This window comes from Urocitellus parryii, chromosome 11 (genome assembly GCF_045843805.1).
Source record: "Urocitellus parryii isolate mUroPar1 chromosome 11, mUroPar1.hap1, whole genome shotgun sequence".
NCBI classification, from domain to species: domain Eukaryota; kingdom Metazoa; phylum Chordata; class Mammalia; order Rodentia; family Sciuridae; genus Urocitellus; species Urocitellus parryii.
The window spans coordinates 105257055-105282993 of NC_135541.1; the positions used below are offsets into that span (position 1 = coordinate 105257055).

Consider the following 25939-nt stretch of genomic DNA (forward strand, 5'->3'; position numbering starts at 1 on the left):
ACCAGGCATTATTTGCTCTTTTCTCTTTCTGTGTGGTGTATAAATTTTTCCCATCTCCTTGCCAAAAACAAATAAATCCTTAAGTGGATCACAAAATTTAAAACTCTGGATGGGGGAATTTAGTCATGATAGTGAAGACAAATGACTGGGCATTTTTAACTTGATAATTTCAATATCTGTGTAGTGTTATTGTCTTCCTCTCTTACCTTCCTTCATCATATTTCCTTTCTGCTCCTTTGGAACTCTTCATTTCTCTGCATCCCACCATGAGTCTCCTGTGGAGAGGTTAGAACATTTCCTATGATCTTTTACACCTTTAGCCTCTCCTTTTGTTCATTCAGTATTTAGTCCTGTAAATTCTTCCTTCTTGTCATTAGATTCTGCTCCTCCATCTCCATTAGTTTTTTTTTTTTTTGAGAGAGAGAATTTTAATATTTATTTTTTTAGTTCTCGGTATGTGGTGCTGAGGATCGAACCCGGGCTGCATGCATGCCAGGCAAGCGCGCTACCGCTTGAGCCACATCCCCAGCCCCTCCATTAATTTTTAAAAACTTTTTATTTTATGCATATGAGAACTAGTAATTACATGCTTTAAGTGGTGGGAAAGGATGTGAGTTAAAAGTCCCCTCTTATTCCTCTTATCCAGCCACCCAGTTCTGCTGAAAGTCAGCCAATATTAACAATTCTTTTTGTATCTTTTCTATTCTATGCATATCCAGACAAAAAGATATGCTTTGTACTTAATAGTTTCTCTGACCTGTTCACATTTCTTCTAACACTGTCTTCATTTGGGACTTTTTCTTATTTGAATTATTTTTAATAACATTCTTAATTATTCTCTCTGCCTCTACCCTCTCCTTTCTTTCATGCTGATTTATTATAAATTCTTCAAAGTTATATTAATGAGTTTTGAAGCAGTATGTAAAATTTATTTTTGCTACATATGTATTTTAAGGTGATGTCTTATGAGATATAATGTTCAGTTCAGTGAATCATATGATATCACTACAATATCAGTCAGGGTATAGCATATAAATAAGAAGTTAATATAATACTGTACTGCAATAAAAAAAAGTGGTAGGATTTTTTAAATGTGAGAGAACTTTGACTTGTGGATTCTTTGTTTTGTATCTAGGTAACATTTAAGTACTTTCTGTGTGCTAGGTACTCTGTAATACCAGGAGGACAGATACTTACTTGTCCTCATTTTACAGTTTGATAAACTGAGGCACATTTAAGGTTAAAAAAAAAAGCCAACTTTGTAAACTTTGTAGAATAATTAATAGAGCAGGGTAACATCAGTAGACTATTTCTGGAGCCTATGATCCTGCTTATTTTGATTCTTTGGAGTAGATGGTGAAGATAGTGAGCAGTTCTGTTGATATAATGACATAGTCTTAAACAGCAACCAAGTTAATGGTGTAGTAACATGAATGCGTTTATAGAAAATAAAATATTGAGGCTTTCAGGAGATAACTGCATATAGTTATTACTTAATTAACTTAGTTTTTTGTTTTTTTTTTTTTTCTGTTTTTGTTTTTTTGGTACCAGGGCTTGAACCCAGGCAGGGGCTCAATCACTAAGCCACATTTCCAGCCTTATTTTTTGAGACAGGGTCTCACTAAGTTGCTGGGTCTAACTTTGATTCGTAGTCCTCCTCCTGAACTCAGTTGCTCAGGGGAAAAACTTTGGTATTATTTTTTATTGTTCTTTCTCTCACTCTGTGTGTGGGCCATTAGCATATCTTGTAGCTCCACCTTTAAAATAAACTCAAAATTTGACTGTTTTTCACCACACCTTTATTCCACCACTCTTGAAGAAGCCGCTAAAATCTCTTAATCTAGATTTTTACAAAGTCTTCTCTGATTCTCTGTTTTTACTATTGTTTCCTGCCCCAACTCCTGTTCCAACACCTCCTCTCAGGAAAGCACCCAGAATGATCTGGTTAGAATGTAGGTAAGAATATGTCACTCCTGCTCACAACCCTCCAGCAGAATAAAAGTTATTACCCTGACATCCACCTCCTACCCTGGAGATTGAACCCAGGACCTCTGCCACTGAGCCACATTCCTAGCCCTTTTTTATTCTTTTATTTTGAGACAAGGTCTTGCTAAGTTGCCCACATTGGTCTTGAGCTTGACATCATCCTGCCTTAGACTCCCTTACAGGAGTGTACCACCATGCCCATCTGTCTTGGGATTTTTACCTCTTTGCCACTTTTCTTGAGTTCATCTCCCACCATTTCTGATACCTTGATACTCTCTGGTCCATCCGTACATTCTCACTAAGGGTCTCTTATTTTCTCTCTTCTCTGGAGTTTTCTTCCTTCTGTATCACTTACTTCATTCAGTTATTTAACCTGAATAACCTCCTCTGTGAAGACTTATCTGGTTACCCTGTTCAATTCCAAATTCTGATATTTTGCATCCCCTTTCTTTGCCTTATCTTTTATTCTTTCACATTTATTACTAACATACTATGTATTTGAGTTATTTTTTGTTATCTGTTGTCTCTCCACCTACTAGAATGTAAGCTCCATGAGGACAGCATGCTAATGAATAACTATTGCCTAAAACATAGTAGGCCTAGATTCTAAAACATAGTAGGCCTAGATTTTTGTTGAATGAATGAATGAATGAATGTTGCTTTAACAGTTTGTCTTGATTTTTCATTAGTTAAATTCCAGAGAGCAGTCTGATTTCCAGGTTTTGAGAAGCTCTAGTGCTAATGCCAGTACTTTCTTATTAACTGACAGATATTTTTATCAATGGAACTTTGTAGTCAGAAAGTTTCAGCAGGTTTCCATAACCTACAGAATAAAAACAGGTTTGATATTAGCTTACTACTGCCATCTGACTCATCTACCCTTCTCTTTTATTATCTCCCAGTAAGTCCTCTGATCACCCAAACTGATCCGCTTTAAAAAAGTATTTTCCTATCTTTTTTGTTCTTACTACTCATTTTCCCACCTTTTTGGTTCTTACTATTTCACCCTCTTGTAATGGCCCCTGGAAGTATCTGAAGCACTTGGCAGAATATAGCTTAGATCCTTTCTCTTCCTTCTAAAACAGGGTTCTGTTTTGTTTTTGTATTGTTTTGGTTTTTGGTTCTGGAGATTGAACCGAAGGGCACTTTACCACTGATTTCCATCCACAGCCCTTTTTATTTTTTATTTTGAGCTGAGGTCTCTCGAAGTTCCTTAGGACCTTGCCAGGTTGCTGGGTCTGTCTTCAACCTTCGATCTTCCTGCCTCCGCCTCCTGAGTTGTTGGGATTACAGGTATGCACCTCTGTGCGTGGCTTCTTATAACTGTTCTTTCACCAACCCAGCCCTTATCATCTCCTTCCCTATAAGTTCTGTGCCATATATTATCTGTACTACTTATTTGGCAGTTTTGCTGCTTTGGATTGTAGTTATTTTAAAATAATTGACACACCCTTATTGAGGACTATTATTTGTGTTAATTATTTTGCTATTGTAATGTATACAGAATTTGGAAAACCAAGTTACTGAACAGTGTTTCTTCTATCCATTGTGATTATTTTCTACTTTATATTAAGTGAAGGTAATGGCTTTCAACCTTGAGAACATGTTAGAATCACCTGAGGAAGGCTTTTTATTTTAAAACAGCAGGGTTTTTTGTTTTTGTTTAAAACCCCAATGTTACTGATTCTCAAGTAGGGGTGCTGGCATACCTTCACTCTATGGGAAATATCTGTTTCCTCTTTGTATCCCTACCAAAATCTTGAGAATGACTAACAAAATTACTGTTGCTGAAAATGTCATCCCTAGGGGGCTGGGATTGTGACTCAGTGGTGGAGCAATTGCCTACCATGTGTGAGACACTGGGTTCAATCATCAACACCACATAATGAATGAATAAATAAATAAATATATGTATTATATACGTCTACTATGTGTGTACACACACACACACACAGAGAGAGACGTAAAGAAAATGCCATTTCTTGCAACTAGAGACTATTATGCTATGTGAAATAAGCCATCCCCCCCCCCAAAAAAAAAGGCCAAATATTCTCTCTGATATGTTGATGCTAACTCACAATAAGGGGTAGGGTGAAGGGATTAGAAAAAGGGGAATGAAGGGAGTAGGGGAATGGGAGTAGGAAAGAAAGTAGAATGAATTGGACATTACTTTCCTATGTTCATATATGATACGCAATCAATATAATTCTACATCATGTACAACCAGAAGAATGGTAAGTTGTACTCCATGTATGTATAATGTCAAAATACATTCTATTGTCCTGTATAACTATAAAGAAAAAAAATTTTTAAATGTCATCTTTCACTTACACTGCAACAAATATTTTTACAATTACTGTTTAGCTATTTTTGTTTTCCCTTTTGCTCTTAATTTTTATCTTAGTTTTGGCCCACTTTTTTTTTTTTTTTTTTTTTCAGTGCTATGGATTAAACTCAGGGCCTCACATCCTGAGCTACATCCCCAGCTCTTTTTAAAAAATTTTATTTTGGGATAGTTACCCAAGTTAACTTCAAACTTTCAGTACTCTTGCCTCAGTCTCACAAGTAGTTGAGATTGTAGACATGCACCACCAAACCCATTTGACCCACTTTTGTAGGTGGGTGATAACATTTTTGACTTTTAAACCTAATATTTATCATTTTACTTAGCCCTCCCAACTTCATGACAATTGTACCTTTCACAAGCACAGCTTTAATGTAATTCCTGGTTTTAGAAAACTAATACTCTAAAAGGACAAAGCCAAAACCATGTGACACACTAAAGATAATCCTCTGGAGTTTTACTTCTTGTAAATAATGCATTATATATTTCAGTATGTAAGTTCTGATTGTAGCTCCATCCTTTATAAGCATGTAACCTTGGACAAAATATACTCTCTGAACCTGTTTCTCCATTTTCAAATGGGGATAATAGTCTTCTCTGCGTACCTTAATAAACAGTTTTAAAAAGAGAAATGGGTTATAAAGAGTTTTATAAACAATAAAATAAGTACTCATTCATTTACATTCCTATAGGGTGTGTGCCAGGTCTCAATGTTAGGTATACAGCAGTGAACAAACATATCTAGTTCTGTGTCCTATGATTGGTGAAATATGACTCATGAGCTAAATCCAGTCTACCACCTGCTTATATCAAGTCTGTGAGCTCATTTTTTTTTAATTATTTGAAACAAAATTAAAAGAATAATAATATTCCATGTCATTAAATTACATGAAATATAAATTACATGAAATACAAAATCAAGTTTCATTGGAACACAATCATGCTTATTTATTTACAGTTGAGACAAACTTGTGGCCCACCAAGCCCTAAAGTATTTACTGTCTGCTCTTTACATTAGCAGTTTGCTAACTCCTGCTCTGTGTTCTTGAAGTTCTTTTGACGGTGCTGGACAGTAAACTTATAATTGTATGTCTAATGGCTGCAAGTTCTTTGAGAAACAATAGTGCAGATAAAGAAGCTAGAATTGTGAAGGATGGGAAGGGTGCAGCAATAGATTTTATATACAAAAACGGGGAACGGTACATTATTTATTCAGTGATAGTAAAACAGAGACCTTAATGAATGTGAAAGAACCATCTATAGAAGAGTATTTTTGCCAAAAAGCAACAAAAGATTCAGTAGCCCTGAGAAAAAAGTATAGCTGTAGGACTAGGAACTATGTGGTAAGAAAGAGTTGCTGAGATGGGTACAAATTATGAAGGGACTTGTAAACCAAGGAGCATACATGCTATAGATTTTATAGTGAGTGTAGAAATGTATTATTATGTCTTCTACTCCTTCAGGTTATTATTATAACATCATTGTGTTTAGTGATAAATCAGCTTAATACTTCAAAGACTGTAAAATGTTTAATACCTAGTAATCTGTCATTTTAGTGCTTTCTCAGTAACATGGTATTTCTTGCTATGAGAATGTTTTAGGATTCCACATTGGCATCTGAGGATGATCACATTCCTTCTTACCACTCATTTGGCATTTCATTCTTGCCATTGCATGTATCTTCAGGTCTCCCCACTTTTATTTAAAAACTAGGGGATGTTGTGGTTTCTATAATTAAAATATTTCCCTTGCTCTTGATATTCTCAGATGCACTGGGATAACTTCAACACTTTGAACCTGACTTCAAATAATACTACTTTTATGTTCCTCTCTAATTTTTTTAAAATATTTTTTTTTTAGTTGTAGATGGACACAATACCTTTATTTTATTTATTTATTTTTTTATATGTGGTGGTAAGGATTGAACCCAGGGCCTCACACATGCAAGGCAAACACTCTACCACTGAGCCACAACCCCAGTCCCCTCTTTGACTTTTATATATTTCAGTTTCATTTCTTTTCTTTAGAAAATGGAAGTTAGCTTTTACATTACTTTTCTCTATCAGTACAATCGCCTCATTTAACAATTTGTCGACCTTTATTTTCAAGCATAAGACATTATGTAGACATGCTGTGAATAAGGCAAAAACTTCTGTCAAGGAGTAACTTTAAAAAGCTGACTGTGGAGTGGGGGATATGTTTGTAGAGCCTTTGCCTAGCATGTGTGAAACCCTGGGTTCCTCTGCAACACCACCCCTTTGGGGACAGGAATTGTAACTTTAAAAAGCCCTCCTTGTTGCCTTTAGCATTTTGACAATCTCCTTTTATTGTCCTTTGCTTCCTTGAGCTGGTTCTTGAATTTAGATATCTTTCAGTAGCCTTTATCTTTATGCCCCCCCCCTTTTTTTTTTGATGGTGGTGGTAGTGGGAATTGAACCCAGTGGTCATTCTACCACTGTGTTATATCCCCAGCTCTTTTGATTTATTAAGACTGGGTCTTGCTAAGTTGCCTACTTTTGCCTTGAAACTTGGTGACCCTCCTGCCTCAGCGTCCTGAGTAGAGTAGCTAGGATTATGGGCTGGCACTATCATGCCTAGCTCCCTTTCATTTTTTTTTTTTTTTAATTAAAGGATAAGAGATGCTGACATGCTCTTCTGTTTTTATTTTTTTTAAGAAATTTAAAATTTCATCATGCAAGTAATATATTCTTTTGGGCAGAGATAAACCATAAAAAGAAAGAAAAATATCTTTTCTAATACAACTAATAGAGAATAGTCCCTGTTAATTTTTAGTAGCTATATATTTGTGTAAATAAAATTTTAGTAATAATACATCATTTTGTAAATCCTTTTCACTTAAGAGATATCATTAACATTTAACCATGTCAGTATATAGAGCTCTTCTCAAACTTTTCGCACTAGGGACCTCTTTACAATCTTAAAAATTGAATTTTTAATCTATGTGGCTTCTATGTATTATGTTAGATATTTAAAACAGGCTTAGTTCCTTTTGTTATGACCTATTTGAGTTTGTATGTATTGTTTGCTCTGCCTGAGTTGCCCTCCTAGCTTTACCTACTCCAATCCAGCTCAAACATCACTGACTTTGAAGACCACTATCCCTCCTACATACATAGATAGAACTCATTGGGCCTTACTTTGTGTCTAGTTCTGCATTTAATTCCTGCTTGGTATATTCCTTTCTAGGTTTTAGATCCTTAGGGTAGTAATAGTGTATTATTCAGTCCTCAATCTCTATTTATTGATACTTCTCTTCCTAGTTACTGAATTGGTGAACTATTATTTTTTTATATGCAGGTACAGTTGATCCATTATTTAATCTTCTTTCTTTCAGTTGTACCAATTTCATCAGATTTTGTGACTTTTTTGAAAATTTTGGTGGGACTTCAGAAATATAAGTATCTTGAATTTTCAGTTTGGTAACTTTTTAAAAAATATTTTTAGTTGTAGATGAACACAGTACTTTTATTTTATTTATTTGTTTTTTATGTAGCACTAACCCAGTGCCTCACACATGCGAGGCAAGTGCTCTACCACTGAGCCACAACCCCAGCTCTCAGTTTGGTAACTTTTATTATTATACATTTAGATATTATTTTATGAGGCTATCTATAAGCTATGGCTTGTGTCTTTTCTTTTGCAGAAATGCCTTTTGTAATGTATGAATGTGTATATGTTTAGTTTTCCACTACAAATGCTTTGCTGAGTTTTCGAAGTTGTGTAAGAATTACAGGAAATGCAGCTTCAAAGAAAATGGTATGGATTATAGCCCACTTGGCAAATCTCCCACAAATAAACTAGAAAAAAGGTTTATTATTCAAATTAGGTTTGCTAGTTTCTTTTTTCCAGTACCCAGGATTGAACCCAGGGGTGCTCTACCAATGAACTACATCCCCAGTCCTTTTTGTTTTTTCATTTTGAGACAGGGTCTAAGTTGCTCGGGCTCGCCTTGAACTTATGATCTTCCTGCCTCAGTCTCCTGAGTAGCTGGGATTTTTTTTTTATAGGCATCACCATTATACCCAGCAGGTTTACTAATTTCTTAACTAAGTGATTGACACAAACAGGTGATGAATACAGAACATTATTCAGTATATATATATATATATATATATATATATATATATCTTGAGGAAAATAAACACAGTGGAATATCCATATTGTAGCAGGTAGTCTCATGTTGTATAATTTTCGTGAACACTCTTCCTAATTAGAACCCATTTCTTTTTTGTTTTCCTCAATTAATATAGAATAATCCCCATCCTGATCTTTACCAGTTCTCATAATTTTCAGATAAATAATATTTTATCTAATTATTTCATCATGGCAGGGTTCTCAAACTTCATGTACATGAGAATATTCTGAGGTGTGTGTTTGTGGTATGTACTCCTTGTGCCTGTTGCTAAGTAGTTCACATGTCATATTTTGTCTTTTGGGTCTTAAAATTTTAACTCATATAGGATTTTGCTGGGCACAATGGCCCCTGCCTATAAACCTAGCTACTCAGAAGACCAAGGCAGGAGAATCACAAGTTCAAGGCCAGCCTCAGCTATTTAACAAGACCCTATCTCAAAATGATAAATAAAAAGGACTAAGACTGTAATTCAGTGATAAAGCATCCCTTGGTTCAAACCCCAGTAGCAAAAAAAAAAAAAAAAAAAAAAAAAAAAGGAGATCCTAACATTTTAATATCCATTTTTAATAAGTGATCCAGAGGAGAATAGCTATTGGGGGACAGAAAGGGGAGGTCTGGATGATTTAACAAAAAGAGATATTTTCATGACATTTTTCAGGACTTATAGGTACAGTGTATTTAATAGAGGCAGTAGGAATCATTCTTGTCCTGCCTTTAAAATTATTGACAACGTTTATGTTTCATTATGAAGTTTGTTATAGAATTTTGGCCCTTTCTCATGTCCAGGAAATTTATTCTGTTCCTACCAAAGCCTAGTAGCTTTTGTTGTTTTATGATGGTGGGATGACTGTTGAATTTTGTCATTTTTTCTAACATGAATTAGGATAATCACAGTTTTACTTCTTTAAGATTAATTTATCTGTCTTGAGCCATTCTTGCATTGCAATAAATGCTTAGAATATACTTATTTTGCTAATATCTTATTTAGTTTTGCTTAAGTGTTTTTTAAGTTTTCGAAATAGGATCATAGCTTTTTTCTCTTTTTTTGACCGAAAACTGGTTTTGGGTTTTTTTGTTGTTTGTTTTGTTTTGTTTTGCACTGGAGATTGAACCCAGAGGCACTTTACCACTGAGCTACATCCCCAGACTTTTGTACTTTTTGAGATAGTGTCTTACTAAGTTCCTGGTGCTGGCCTCAAGGTCCTCCTGCCCTAGGCTTCCAAGTCACTGGGATTGCCGGTGTGCATTACTGAACCTGGCTCGATTATTAGCTTTAGAGAAAAACTCAAAATGATTAAAGCAGCACAAATATTCTAAAATCAGAATACATCTATATTGATAGAAACAGTTTTGGGTGTTTTTTTGTTTGTTTGTTTTTAAAGAAAATCTAAAGACCTCTAGGTCCTAAAGGCTTAAACAGGAAATTTCATTTTAAGAGCTAATATAAAAATTTCATAGTTTGGTAATTCCTTCTTTTAAATTTGTTAATATTTATTTATTTTTTTGGTGGACACAACATCTTTGTTGGTATGTGGTGCTGAGGATCGAACCTGGTCAGCACGCATGCCAGGCGAGCGCGCTACCGCTTGAGCCACATCCCCAGCCCCCGGTAATTCCTTCTTTTATATGTTATTCTTCACAGTACACTTACTCTAAATTTTATTTCTTGTTTAGGTACGTATAGCTGCTAAATTCATCACTCATGCACCCCCAGGGGAGTTTAATGAAGTATTCAATGGTAAGTAAGGATTACTATTTAGTTATTTGAAGCTGTACTTTAATTACAGTCATTCTTTTAATCTGTTTGACAGGTTACAGCTATAGCAAAGGAAATCAACATTCAAAATGATTGAAATAACTTGTCCAAGGTCACCCTGCTAGTAAGCATCAAAGTAAGGATTTAATTCCAGGTCTGAGTTAAAGCTCTTAACCCATTAATTACCACACCTATCTTAGGTGAGAAAAGATTTAAGATAGTTTAACATAAAAAAGTAGAAACAATGTTAAATTTTATAGTTTTATTTTTATCATAATAAGTAATAGCTTAAATTTCATCACTGCTGAGCCAGGCACACCTGTAATCCCTGTGGTACTAGAGGCTGAGGCAGGATGATCACAGTTTCAGAGCCAGCCTCAGCAACTGACCCTAAGCAACTCAGCAAGACCTCTTTCTAAAATAAAATATAAAAAAGGGCTGGGGAGGGGCTCAGTGGTTAAGTGCCCCTTGGTTTAATCTTCAGTACCATTGCTTTCACTCCAGAAGTTCCATACTATAGTACACACTCTAGGGCCACTGGGGATGAATTGACTGCATCCAGGGAGCTTATTAAACTTAGAGTCAACTTTATCATTCCCTCAAGATTCTCTTGGTAGAAAATCTGTGCCACCTGCACCTCAGAGCATTAATCTCCAGGATATATAAAGAACTCAAAACACTAACACCAAAAGAACAAATAACCCATTAATAAATGAGCAAAGGAACTGAACAGACACTTCACAGAAAAAGAAATATGATTGGTCTACAGTACATGAAAAAATGTTCAACATCTCTAGCAATTAGAGAAATGCAAATTAAAACTATACTTAGGGCTGGGGTTGTAGTTTAATGGCAATGCATTTGCCTAGCATGTGTGAGGCACTGGGTTCTATCCTTAGCACCACATAAAAATAAAGCATTCTGTGCATCTACAACTACAAAAAAAGAAGTTTAAAAAAAAACTACTGAGGGCTGGGGTTGTAGCTCAGGGGTAGAGTGCTCGGGTTTGATCCTCAGCACCACATAAAAATAAATAAAGATATTGTGTCCAACTACAACTAAAAAAAAAAAAGCAAATATTAAAAACAAAACAAAAAACCCCAGATTCCATCTCACTCTGGGGTTGTAGAGCACCTGCCTAGCACATGTGAGGCACTGAGTTTGATTCTCAGCACCACATAAAAATAAATAAATAAAATAAAGGTATTGTGTCCATCTACAACTAAAAATATTTTTAAAAAAATGAATAAAGTAACAATGAATGTTGGCAATGATGTGGGGAAACACTCTGAGGGAAAAGATCTTGAAGGACCTCTAGATCTTAAGGTACGTGCAAGCAGTGAAGAATACAACCTGTGGGCTTACCCGTGCCATAGCATAGAACAGGCACAGAAAATCTGTGAAGTTTTATCCACGGTATTTGGCTCTGTTAACCTCTGAGAAATCTTGAACCCTGCAATAAAGTGAAGGTCAACCTCACCTAAGAATCCAGATGTTTCCTAATCATCCTGCTTTCAATCTGCAATGTTGAACTATTAGGGAAAGAGGAAGTGATGTCCTGCTTCAATTTTCTGAACAGACTGCAGTGTGATGTATAAAATATTGCTCATTTGTTTTTATATTAAAATGTGTCCTATTTTTAAAAATTCGCCTATAATCTCAGCAGCTCAGGAGGCTGAAGCAAGAAGATTGTGAGTTCAAGGTCAGCCTCAGCAAGTCAGTGAGATCCTGTCTTTAAATAAAATATAAGACAGAGCTGGATATTTGGCTCAGTGGTTAAGTGCCCCTGGGTTCAATTCCCAGTATCAAAAAATAAAATAATTTAAAAAATTGACAATCCTGCTTGGAAAGTAATTCAGTAATAAAACACTTGCTTAGAATGTGTGAGGCTCTGGGTTTTCTCTGCAGCACCGCAAAAACTAAAAATAAACTAATGGTCCTCACTAGACCTTCTGTAAAACATAGTTTTCTTTTGCTGTGAAATTCCTTAAGATTTTTATTGTTGGATTATTATACTGCAAGTAATTGTTTACAGACCTATGAACATTAGCATCTATTTATTGGCATTTTAAAAATATCTACACATACAGCTTATCTAAAGCCTAATTTTGCAAAGCCTGGATGTTTTTTGTTTTGGGAAGTAGGGGGGTGCTTTACCACTGAACCACATCCTCAGCCCTTGTTATTTTTTAGTTTGAGACAGGATCTCACTGAGTTGCTTAGGACCAAGCTAAGTTGCTGAGCCTGGCCTCAAACTTGGAATCCTCCTGCCTAAGCTTCCTGAGTAGCTGGAATTACAGGCCTGCACCACCACACCAAGTCAAAGCCTGAATTTTAAATATCTGTTCTAGAAGTCTACTAAAAATTCTTAAGTTTGTCCTGTACTTAACCTTTCAACACGGTTTCCTCCTCAGATGTCCGGCTACTACTTAACAATGACAATCTCCTCAGGGAAGGAGCAGCACAGTAAGTATCTTTTCTAAATCCACATACAATATTATTCTAACATTGGGTAAATTGGCACCCTGGAAACTAAGTTTAAAAATACTTCAAAATAAAGCAATTGGTCTTTTATTTTATTTTTCTTAGAGAAAACATGTGCCCCACCAATATTCTTTACTTACTTGAAGCTTATTATATGAACTTATTTTTTATTCATCCATTCATTTATTTTTGCTGTACTGGGGATTTAATCCAGGGCCACTCTACCACTGAGCTACATTCCTAGCCCTTTTTATTTTTTTACTTTAAGATGGGATCTCACTAAATTGCCTCAAACTTACAGTCCTTCTGCCTCAGGCTCCTGAAAAGTTGGAATTACCAGTGCACACCACTGTGCCAATTTATTTTTGTCTTTGTCCAGATTCTCCCTATTAGAGCAGAATTTAATGTTAGCTATTATGTTTTCTTCTATTTCATGTTGTTGTATTTTTGGTTTTGTTTTTGTTTTGGTGGTGGTGATGGGGATTGATCTCAGGTCCTTGTGCATGCTAGGCAAGCACTCTACCAACTGAGCTATATCCCCAGCCCATGTTTATATTTTTAAACTGCTGGTTATAGAAGGATTAGATTGCTAATCAGGATTGATGTATATCAAATTGCCAAATAATAACAGATATTCATAAAGTGCTTTAATAATTAAATTAACAATAAGATAAAAGCTTTCAACCTTATTATTCATATCGTTGTCAGGCTAACTAATCTTTCTAAAACATCATTTTGCCCTTGTCCTCAGAAACATTGGGGGGAGCTATTATTCTTTTCACGACTCTCCGCTTCAGTGCCAAGTTTCATTTCACTTATTGTCTACCCAACTGTCTCAGAGTTCCTTTTTAAAAAAAAAAAAAAAATTAATAATGGCTGAGAAGAGGTGGGATGAGGAGGTCAAGGATATTTTGATGTAAAGGAAAAATAACTACCATAAAATCATTTTGGCATGATATGTAATTTGTTTAGATTTTAGCTATAAAGAACAGTTTGTTTGTTTGTTTGTTTATGTGGTACAGAAGATTGAACCCAGGGTCTCGCACATGCTAGGCGAGCGCTATACCGCTGAGCTATAACCCCAGCCCCTAGAGAAGAGTTTTAAGAGGTGCTACCCAGGAAACAGTCTTCTCCTGCCCTGTTCTGCTTCTTTGGAATTCATTTTGGGACTATATTCTGTGTATCTATGATTTACATACCATCACTGTAATTGTCATCATGAATAATACTCTAATTACACATTTATTTAGAAAAATAAGACACATTAAAGATACACTGAATCTCATCTGTATCCTTCAATGGATGGTTATCCAGTGTAAATGCTTCTAGTAATAAGGAATTCCCTATTTCGCAAAGCAAGTTCTTCAATTTCCCTGCCACATTGGTCCTAGTTTTATATCTGAGAGCTACCCAAATTAAATCTACTCTGTATTTCTCTTGTCAAAGTACTGCTGAAGTCTTAGGGGGTTCTGTGCCACTTAAGAATGAGTACAATTTAAGCCTTTTTTCATAGTTCTGAAAATTAAGACTGAGTAGAAGAAGTTGGTAGGTAGTTCAGATGTTTTAATTGCACTGACTGACATTAAAGCTTTATTTTATATGTATAGACACTCCACATCTTACAGACTGTAGGTTTTTGGAAAACCTTTCTTTTAAGAATTTTTCTAAGCCCAACTACTTGCTTATAGAGATGAAGGGTTCAGTTTTATTTCTATAATGAAATGCTTCAATCTCTTGACTGCAGTCTTCATATTTAGTGCTCAGTAAATGTTGCAGTAATCATCATCATCACCTCCTATATTAATTGAAGAAGTTCGGATAGATGTAAGATTTAACCCTTTCCTGGATTTCCACCTATGTTTCTAACCACCAGAACCTTTTCCTGATAATTCACAGCACTTCTGGTATAAATAAGATATTGTAGGTTGCATTGAAGAGTGAATTTTCCTCCAAGTGAGATAGGATGTTAATAAGAGTAAACATGATGAGTCTTAAATTTTAGAATGATTACTGGCTATGATTATTGTAATCACTATGTATCAGGGCAGAGGCTGAAGTAAGACAAATATTTGCAAGAGCATTAGAATAGTTTAGGGATAGATAGTAGGTGTTTGGACTAGAGTGGAAGCAGTGTGGGTGAGGGAAGGAGTCAAGATTCTGAATATACATTCACATAGAACCTGTAAGATTTACTGATGGATTGGATGTAAAATGTGAAAGAGAAAAGTCAATCACTCCTAAGTTTTTGGCTTGAGCAACTGGTAAACGGAGATACTAATAGTACTTTAAATTTTTTTTTTTTTTAACAGTGCATTTGCCCAATATAACATGGACCAGTTCACACCTGTGAAGATAGAAGGATATGAAGATCAGGTAATAATTGCCCATTAGACAGACTATGCCTGACAGGTGGTTGAGATGATAGAAACCAAAGCTGATGTATGAATTAAGTGCTGAATAAATTTATGTCTTGATTTTCAAAGTTTTTAAAAATATTCTACACATTAGGAAATTCTTTTCTCTTTCTGCTGATACTAGTTGTTATCTTTGACAAAAAAAAAAAAAAAAAGAGAGAGAGAGAGAGCTGCCCCTAATATGAAGAGAGAAAATCAAAAGATCTTAAAGGTTTTCCAGCTGTCTCTAATTCTTTTTGGTAAGAATAACAGGAGACATTTTTATTCAATGGGGAAATAAAAGCATTCATACTGAAATGTAGGCTACTTTCAGTTCCTTTAGGAATTTGCTATTTGGGAAATAGGAGATTTTTACCTTTATATATTTTTAAATGTTGAGTATAATGACTCTGAAAATTTTTCATAAAATACAGAAAAAAGAATACCTAAGTGTACAAAAGTACTTACATAAATATTAGACAAACCAAGAAATTATGGGTGTTTAGGAGGGGGGCAATTTATAGGATAAAGTTGACTTATCAAATATAATATTTTCATAAGAATGAAAATGAGACTTGGAAAAATCAATATGAAAGAGAAATTTGACTTAATGAAAAACTGCTTTCCTCAATTTTATTTACTTGTATGCAAAATGTGATAACTATATTTTTTATAGTTACTCATAATTTTAATTCTTCTTTGGAAGGTCTTAATTACAGAGCATGGTGACCTGGGTAATAGCCGATTTTTAGATCCAAGAAACAAAATTTCCTTTAAGTTTGATCACTTACGGAAAGAAGCAAGTGACCCTCAACCAGAGGAAGTAGAGGGAGGTTTGAAGTCTTGGAGAGAATCCTGTGACAATGCTTTAAGAGCCTATGTGAAAGATCATTATTCCAACGGCTTCTGTACTGTTAAGTATCTGTCTGCCTATTTCATTATCAGAGTGTTATATTTCTTACATTTACCTTATTGCTTGGGAACTTTGGCCAACCAAACATCACTTCTTTCTTAGTTATGGTCTCTGTATTTTATTCCCTAAATCTTTTTTTTTTTTTTTTTTTTATTTTTTAGTTGTCAGTGGGCCTTTATTCATTCATTTATTTATATGTGTTGCTGAGAATCGAACCCAGTGCCTCACACATGCTAGGCAAGCGTTCTATCACTGAGCCACAACCCCAGCACCCTAAATCATTTTTGAAAGGAGTATAAATACTTGAAAATTTTCTTTATAAAATCACAATGCATAATAATTTTGAATTTCTATATGTTCTATTTCATATTTATCTTATTTACTTATGAAAAAAATTGCCTTACATCAAAAATTAAGTTTTTAAATACTTTAACTTAGGAAAAAATGTTAAAATTGTTGGTAGATCTATTGTCCACATTTGTGTCTTTTTGGCATAGGCATTTATACACAAAACTACTTCTGCATAGTTAAGATATTTTTCACTAGATAATCAAAACAGTTTTGAAATAAACACTTTTAGAAATCCAGAGTAATTTTATTTTTATTTTTTACTATCTCTTGGGATCTAACTGATAAATTTGGCTCTAACATGATTTCCCCTTTATAATATTGTGACAAGAAAAATATGTATAGTATGTTTAATTTTTTATTTGTTTGTTTGTTTGTTTGTTTTGGTGGTGTTGTGAATTGAACCTAGGGTTTTGTGCATGAGAAACAAGAACTCTACCAGCTGAGCTATATCACCAGCCTCAGAATGTTTAATAACTTTTTATTATTGTATTTTAAACTTATATCAATTAATAAAATCATGATGTTTTGAAATATGAATACACTGTGGAATGGCTAAATTGAGCTAATTAACATGTATTACCTAACAGGTTTTTTTTTTTTAATGAGAATGCTGAAAATCTAATCTCTAAGCAATTTTCAAAAACAATACATTAACTAGACTATTTTAAATATGTGATGATGATGAGTTAAATGGCAATATAGAAAGTTAGTTAAGAGCACTTACATTTAAACTTTAATAACTGGTTTGAGTCTTAGCCCTGTCACCTAACTAGCTGTGTGACCTTAGGTAAATGACTTAATAGTTCTATGTCTGTTTTCTCATTTGAAATGGAAGTAGTTCTTACCACATAGTATTGATGTGAAGATTAAATGAGTTAATGATGCATTTACAGTGCTTAAAACAGTGGCACAAAGTAAGCCCTGCCTAAATGGTAGATAACATTATTATTTTATTTATTTATTTAATAAAGGAGAAAAGCCATCTTGGTGGATACCAGTACAGAATTCCTTTTTGGAACCCAGTATTGCAGTGGGAGACTTGATACACTTCCTTTTAGAAATTGGCTGTTCGATCCTAAATATACTTTCAATTTGTCATTTGTTACCTATTCAAAGTTTGTTATTCCCCATTCTTAATTTGGAGAGTTTCAATGGCAAATAACCTCAGGGGTCTTTTTTCACTTCTCTTAGCTATCAAATGAGCAACACAGTGCTGGAATTTTTCTAATGGTGTCTACTATACACTAGTTTTCTATATCCTTAGCTGTCTTGCTTAGTAATCTATTTTAGTAATTTCAACTCATTATTACCTATCACATTTTCTATGTGGCATTTTCCAGACAATTCTTATTTGTCCTAGATGGGCATCTAATCCCCAATGTTTTATTAGTTGTGAATCTCACATAAAATCTTTTTCTCTTCCCTCCACACTGAAAAACTTTTTCGTTATACTTGAATTTGAGAAAGAAAGGTTCTTACTCTTGGTTTCATACTATCCTGTGTACTTTAAGACAATTTCAAATGACTTTGTTTTCTCTTCTCATATAGTTCTCATTACTTAGAAATGTTCTTATTTTTCCTGTACTTAATGGAGATAAAACTTTAATCATGATAATTCCTCTAAGTTGTTTCTCTTCATCTTGCTGTTTCTCCTTTGTTTTCTTCCTTACCCTCCAAATCATTGGGCCTTCTTCCCGTACTAGTGCCATGTCCTCATTACTCATCCACTTATGAGCCTTTGAGTTTTACTTTAGTCTCCATCCTATAGAAAGTGCTCTCTAAGAGTATTAATGGTTCCTGAATCACTTGATCTAGTGACCGTTTTTGTGGTCCTTGACTTCTGTTGCTGTTTCATACTGAGCCCAGAAAATAGAAATGATCTTTTGCTTAGACTGCTATTATCAATACCAATTAATTCTTTTTACTTTGTCTCTAATTTTCTAATAACCCAAAACTTTTAAAATACTCTTGAAAGTTCATAGTCCACTAAATATAGGGAAAGTAACACAGACTTAGTGTTAGAAAAACAATGTGTTTGGGATTTATCTTCACCACTTATTCTCTTAAGAGACCTTGGACAGAAACACCTATGAACTAACTTCAACTTTACCTTTTGTGGATGATAAACATGCCTTTTGTTTTATTTTGTTGTTGTTTTACCAGTTTTATTAGAGCAAAAAGAAAATAATATGTGAAAACATATTATGTGAACTCTAAAATTTGATGGCTTCTTTGCATTCCCTAGTAATTGTTTCCATTTATTTCTACTATAAGGAAGAGTTGGTGTTTCTGTAACTACTGGCTAGACATTTCCATCTAGATTTCCCAGTTTGTTACTGATACCACCATCTTCCTAGTCATCCAGATGTACAAATACTTTGGCCCTTCCTTTTTTTGTTTGTTTGTTTGTTTGTTTAACCCTTCAGTTACAATATATTGCTAAACTTATGCATTCTGTCTGCAACCCTTCCTTTTCATTACCATTTGATACTACCCTAGATTATGACCTAAATTAATTTATGTGGTCTTCTAACCAGCCTCCAGCTTTTCTTCCCTTTTTTCCTGTATAACAGTATTGGTCATTCTCCAAAAATAATAGTGCTGGTCATATTCTCCCAAAATAATAGTTTTGGTCATGTTGTTTTACTCTCTTTCTGCTTCCTGTAGAATGAAATCTAAAGTTTTTACTTATATCTACTACTGTATGGTCTAAATCTACCATTCTGTCTCCCACTAGTCTACTTTACACATACCCTCTAAACCTGATGACCTAATTGCCATTCACTTAACAAATCCTTGATTTCATGCCTGAGCTGTTAACTGGTCTTTATTCTCAGTCTCTGATTATCAGAATCTTATCTGCTTTGTAAAGCTCAGCTTAAATTGCATCTCCATTAAACTCTAAGCCGGGAGCAATATTTTCCTCTATTCATTGTACCTCTGTCTCTGTTAGAATTTAACAGAATCTCAGGCTGGGGTTGTGGCTCAGGTAGAGTGCTCACCTAGCATGCACAGGGCACTGGGTTCGATCCTCAGCACCACATAAAAAAATAAAATAAGGGTATTGTGTCCACCTACAACTAAATATATGTACATATTTTTTTTTAAAGAATTTAACAGGATCTGGTTGTGAGTGCTATGTTTTGCTTATTCTGTCTGTCTCAAGGATTTAGCACACTGCTTATGTGCATTATCTGTCATTTAGATTAATTGTGTTTTTCTAGTCTGATTTTTTTTTCCCCAATAGGTTTATGCTAAAACTATAGATGGGCAACAGACTATTATTGCATGTATTGAAAGCCACCAGTTTCAGCCTAAAAACTTCTGGTAAGAAATAGATATTCTCTTTTGTTTGCATCTAATTATTTTGTAGAGAAATCAGCAATTTTTATCTATTTTGAGAATTTTTTTTTTTTGCTGCAAACTGCACAGCAGTTAATTCAGATACCAGACCAGGTGATAAGGAGATGGAAACAAGACAAATAGAGAAAAAGCTGGGGCCCCATGGTTCTCCATCCCCTGATGAGGGATGGACAACCCAGAACCAGTTCAGCATGTTTATTATATAGGTTTTAACATCAAAAGGATTTGTTGTGAGAAAGTTTCTTAAAGTTCTTAACAGAACCAAAGTGGAGGGTATAAACAGGCCAATTAGAACTATCAGCTTTTGCCCATAATTCTCCACCTGTGGGCAGCTGTCATTAGAACCCAAGGTTAAGAACTGATAAGTCCCTGGCTAGCATGGAATTTCCCTTTGAACAGGGCATCACCACAGCAGCTGGGCAGTCTTAAATCTAGGCCTTTGCGCAGAGAGTTCCCAGGAGGGACATCGCCGGACAGCTCAAGGATTATATAATTCATTCGCTGCTCCCAGCATTTATTAATTTATCATATATCCTAGTCCTTTTTATTTTTGAGACAGGGTTTCACTAGGTTGCTGAGGGTCTTGCTAAATTCCTGAGGCTAGCCTTGAACTTCTGATTCTCCTGCCTCAGCAGGGTAAATTTTTTTATTTACAAGATTTTAGTTCACCATCTATGAATTTAGACATTATTTAGGTTCCTTCCAATTCTAATTTGGTTTGGGGGTTTTGTTTTTTTGTTTTGTTTTCTCCCCAATATGTGGGATTGAACCGAGGGGTGCTTTACCACTAGCTACATCCTAGTTCTTGTTATTTTTGTTTGTTTGTTTTGAGACAGGGTCTCACAAAGATACTGAGGCTGGTCTTGAACTTGTAGTCCTTCTGTCTTAGTCTTGTGAGTCACTGAGATTACAAGAGTGTGTCACCACACCCAGCTCCAATTCTTAGATTCTATAGCCATATCTTTTTAAAAACTACTTTTATATTGAGTGAGAACAAATGATTAATATAAAGTCCCAGTTGAAATTATTGAGTTTTACTTGGGTAAGGGTTAGTAATACTTGAGTTGATTATGTAACTCAGCAGCCTGTCCATTTTCAGAAGAACCTACCATGAACAGAATGGGCATGGTTCACTTCAAAGCAAACTAAGGAAAAGTGGAAATCCAGATAATTTAGAAAACAATTATGGTCAGGCCACTTGGTTCCAGACTTAGGTTTGAGTATGCCTTGGATTTATCAAATTGGAAATGACTGGTCCCCTCCTCCCCCACCCCTCAAAAATGTTTTTCAACTTTTTGGCCTCAGTGGTAAATCACCTCTTTCTTGTGCCTATTGCTAATTCTGCAGCACTGTATGTGTATGTTTTAATAGGAATGGTCGTTGGAGATCAGAGTGGAAGTTCACTATTACACCACCTACAGCCCAGGTGGTTGGAGTACTCAAGATTCAGGTAAGATTCCAACATGTTCATTGATCATGGTAAAAAGATTACATTTTTGGTTTGGGAGTATGACTCAGTGCTTGCCTAATATGCATAAGATCCTGCGTTCAATCTCCAGCACTGCCTAAATAAATAAAACTTCACATTTTAAAATAAACATGCGAGTTGGTCTTTGTTCTAGAATTAAAATAAGTACTAAATTATATGCAGATGCAAACAGGTAGATGGAAGTGAGTAGAAATAAAAGCCTTCCTGGGGAGGTAGTTAAACAGAGATCTATTTTGGGTTGATAAAGATAATTATGTAGAGAATACTGTTTGCTGGTTATTTTTTTATGTGGTGCTAAGGAGCGAACTCAGTGCCTCACACGTGTGAGGCAAGCTCTCTATTGCTGAGCCACAACCCCAGCCCTGTTTTATACTTGTGTGTGTGTTTGGGGGTGGGGGTGCTGGGGATTGAACCCAGGGTCTTATACATGCAAGGCAAGCACTCTACCAACTAAGCTATATCCCCAGCCCTATACATATACACTTGTTAATATAGAATGTCTGGTCACACTTTGGGAGAAGACTTACTTCATTTTTATTATCTTTTAAAAGTCACAATGAAAATTATTTGAAAGAGACATTAAGAAATTTAGGCCTAGCAAGACACAGTGGCACATACCTGTAATCCCAGTGGCTCAGGAGACTGAGGTAGGAGGATCTAGAGTTCAAAGCCAGCCTCAGCAAAATGAAGGCTCTAAGCAATTCAGTGATTTATTTTATTAGAGACAGGGTCTTGCTGAGTTTCCTAGGGCCTTGCTAAATTGCTGAGTCTGACTTTGAACTCAAGATCCTTCTGCCTCACACTTCAGAGTTCCTGGGATTACAAGCATGTGCCACTGCATCTGGCCTATGTCACACTTATTTTTATAGTGTAATTTCCCATCAAATATTTGGTTTTCAGTGATTTTCTTTTAACTCCCAATTAAGTTTTTCCTGCCAGTCAGATCTATGTACCTCCTGCATATTGATGATATTTGTATGGCCATGTCTCACATATTAAGTATTAGGATCCATTAAAACTCCTTGGTTTTCAGAAAGAAACTAATTTTCCATGCTTTTTATTATTTTTAATATTTCTAAAGTGGGTTCTTATTTATCTTTGTAGTCATAATGTCTGGCCCAGTGCCTGGAATCAAAAACACAAAGGTTTTTTGTTGTTTTTGTTTTTGTTTGTTTTTAAATATTTTTTTAGTTGTTGATGGACTTTATTTTCTTTATTTTTATGTAGTGCTGAGGATTGAATCCAGTGCCTCATGCATGCTAGGTGAGCACACTACCACTGAGCCACAGTCCCACACAAATGTTTTTTGCACTTAAATTTTATCTGGTAAGGAAAGAGGTTTTGTTTCTTTTTTCTTTTGTACAAGATTGAACTCAGGTTCACTTTACCAATGAACTATATCCAGCCCTTTTTATTTTTGAGACAAGGTCTCATTAAGTTGCTAATACTGGCCTCAAATTTTCCATCCTCTTGCATTAGCCTCTCAAGTCACTGAGATTACAGGCATGCACCATCAAGCCCAAAGAATTCTTAAACTGGGCTGGGGTTATGGCTCAGCGGTAGAGCACGTATGAAGCCCTGGGTTCGATCCCCAGCACCACATAAAAATAAATAAAATAAAGATATTGTGTCCAACTACAACTAAAAAATAAATATTAAAAAAAAGAATTCTTAAACTTAAATATTCTGTGAATTTTATTTTAATACCACTATGAATTATCATTGATTGTGTTAATTATTCAGAATTGCTAAAGCATGAATCTGCATTAAGTAATAGGATTCTATATGAACTAAACATAAACATAAACTTGATCAAATACTTCCTCACACAGGTTCACTATTATGAAGATGGAAATGTTCAGTTGGTTAGTCATAAAGATGTACAAGATTTAGTAACTGTTTCGGTGAGTATGCAATATTTAATGTCTTTTTCACTTTTGTCTTTTTTACTTTAAAAATTTTGTTTTGCTCTGGAGTGCAATCCATCCATTATTTGTTGTTGTTTTGTTTGTTTGTTTAGTTATATATGACAATAGAATGTATTTTGACTTATACGTGCCTGGAGTATAATTTCCCATTCTTGTGGTTGTACATGATGTGGAGTTACACTGGTCGTATATTCATATGAACATAGGAAAGTTGTGTCCGATTTATTCTACTGTCTTTCCCATTCTTAACTGTCCTCCCTTCCCCCTATTCCCAGCCCACTTCCTCCTCCAATTCAGTGAACCTCTGCCCCCCCACCACAGTTGTGAGTCAGCATCCACATATCAGAACACTTGGCCTTTCATTTTTTGGTATTGGCTTATTTCACTTAGCATGATAGTCTCCAGTTCCATCCATTTACTGGCAAATACCATAATTTCATTCTTCTTTATGGCTGAGTATTATTCCCTTATGTATATGTACTGCATTTTCTTTATCCATTCATTTGTTGAAGTGCACCTAGGTTGGTTTCATAGCTTAGTTATTGTGAATTGAGCTGCCATGAACATTGATGTGGCCATGTCACTCTAGTATGCTGATTTTACGTCCTCTGGAACACTGCCGAGGAGTGGGATAACTGGGTCAAATGATGGTTCCATTCCAAGTTTTCTGAGGAATCTCCATACTGCTTTCCAGAGTGGTTGTACCAATTTGCAGTCCCAACAGCAATGTATGAGTATATCTTTTCCCCCACTAGGGACTGAACCCAGGAGGAGCACTTAACCACTGAATCATATCCCCACCCCCACTTTTTTTTTTGAGACACCATCTCGATAAGTTGCTTAGGGCCTTGCTGAGTCTGGCCTCAAACTTGTGATCCTTCTGCCTCTGCCTTCCAGGTTGCTGGGATCATAGGCATGCACCACCACATCTAGCAACATAGAAACATTTTTTGTGGGTAATAACTAACTTTCCAAAGCAAAAAAAAAAAAAAAAGTAAAAAGAATAACATTAATTTATGTCTTCACAAATTGTGTAATATCTGCCTTAATAAAAGACAGCTGGATTCTTATATCAGCTTCATACAGTCTGTAAGCCTCACGGCGATAAAGTCACTGCACATCATGAAGTTTCTAAGAAACTGTATTGTAGAAGCATGAGAGTAAGAGTAGAAAAGCCAGGGCTGGGGCTGTGGCTCAGTGGTAGAGCGTTTGCCTAGAATGTGTGAGGCACCAGTTTCGATCCCTGGCACCGAATACAATAAACAAATAAAATAAAGGTATTGTGTCCATCTACAACTAAAAAAAAATATTTTTTAAAAAAAGAATGGAAAAGGCAGACCTCGAGCTGGAATGCAACTCAGTAGCAGAGCACTTGCTTAGCAAGCAAAGGTCCTGGGGTACGGCCCTGAGGGCATTGTTCATTTCATCTTTTTTAATATTTATTTTAGTTGTAGTTGGACACAACACATTTATTCCACTTATTTATTTTTATGTGGTGCTGAGGATCGAACCGAGGGTCTTGCGTGTGTGAGTCGAGCTCTCTACTGCTGAGCCACAACCTCACCCCTGTTCATTTCATCTTAAAGCAAAAATATTTTTTCAGGGCATTAAGATTTAAAGACACAGTAATGACCTCTTCGGACCATACTATGATAGACTGGAAAGTACATGGGGTTTGTTTGTCTGGTTTTTAGTTTTGGTGAAGACCTGGATTCAGATTCTATTTTTATCATTCAAAAGCTGTATAATTTTGGTCATATCATTTGAGAGGATTCTATTTTTGTCTGCAGAATAAAGGTGATGATAATAAAACTATTTATTTCACAGGATAATTCTAAGAATCAAAGGAGGTAATATGCATTGGAACGCTTGGTAAACTAGGAATTATCATATCAGAGTTAGTTAATATGGATTAACTTTTCAGCATCTTTTTACTTAGTGCTTGCTTGTTTGTTGTGGTACTAGAGATTGAGCCACCGATTTGCTCTATCATTGAACTATTATCTCCAGCCCCTTGTATTTATTTTCAAAATTTTTATTTTGAGGCAGGGTTTTGCTAAGTTGCCAACGCTGGCCTTGCAGTTCTGATCCTTTTGCCTTAGCCTCTGGAGTTGCCACTGTATCCAGCACAAATGAATTTTTAAATATATAAGCACTGCTTGCTTCAGTGGCACACACCTATAATCCCAGCAACTCCAGAATCTAGAGGCAGGAGAATTGCAAGCTCAAGGCCAACCTTGATAACTTAGTGAAACCATGTTTAAAAATTTAGAAAAAGAGCTGTGCTCAGTAGCAGAGCACCCCTTTTGCTGTACTCAACCAATAAACAAGGAACCAAATGATTCATTCATTTTTTTCTTCCTCTTTCTCCATTAGAATGAAGTCCAAACTGCCAAGGAGTTTATTAAAATCATAGAGAGTGCAGAAAATGAATATCAGGTAAGAAGACTTGGAACTAATTTTTCTAGATCCTAGTGCCATATTTTTCTGTTAATATATTTGTTAGACCTTTCTCTCTTTTAACTTGAATGCCTATGCTGTTGAGTCAGACCTTTTAATCTGGTATTCTGCTTGAAATTAAGGTTTCAAGTTTGGAAGAGACCATAGCTCTAGTTTAAGCAATATAGATATTTTCTTGGCTCACTTCAGAAATTGAAGAGGAGCTCACTAGAAATAATATAATCTATCCTGTCTAACTCTTGTAATGTAAGCATGTCCCTTGATAATGAGTTACTTTCCTATTCACAATCAACCTATTTCTGTTCAAGTAACTAAC

General features: G+C 35.3%; 1 protein-coding gene across 1 annotated transcript in view; it reads left to right on the forward strand.

Annotated features, from left to right (window-relative positions):
- Capza1 (capping actin protein of muscle Z-line subunit alpha 1) overlaps positions 1–25939 on the forward strand; it is a 33918-nt gene that overhangs the window by 5442 nt on the left and 2537 nt on the right. The window contains exons 2-9 of the mRNA XM_077791009.1: positions 10161–10224; positions 12657–12708; positions 15036–15099; positions 15826–16032; positions 19631–19710; positions 21118–21196; positions 23068–23139; positions 25540–25602. Of these exons, the coding sequence (XP_077647135.1) occupies positions 10161–10224; positions 12657–12708; positions 15036–15099; positions 15826–16032; positions 19631–19710; positions 21118–21196; positions 23068–23139; positions 25540–25602 (681 nt within the window). The remainder of the gene's footprint in view (positions 1–10160; positions 10225–12656; positions 12709–15035; positions 15100–15825; positions 16033–19630; positions 19711–21117; positions 21197–23067; positions 23140–25539; positions 25603–25939) is intronic.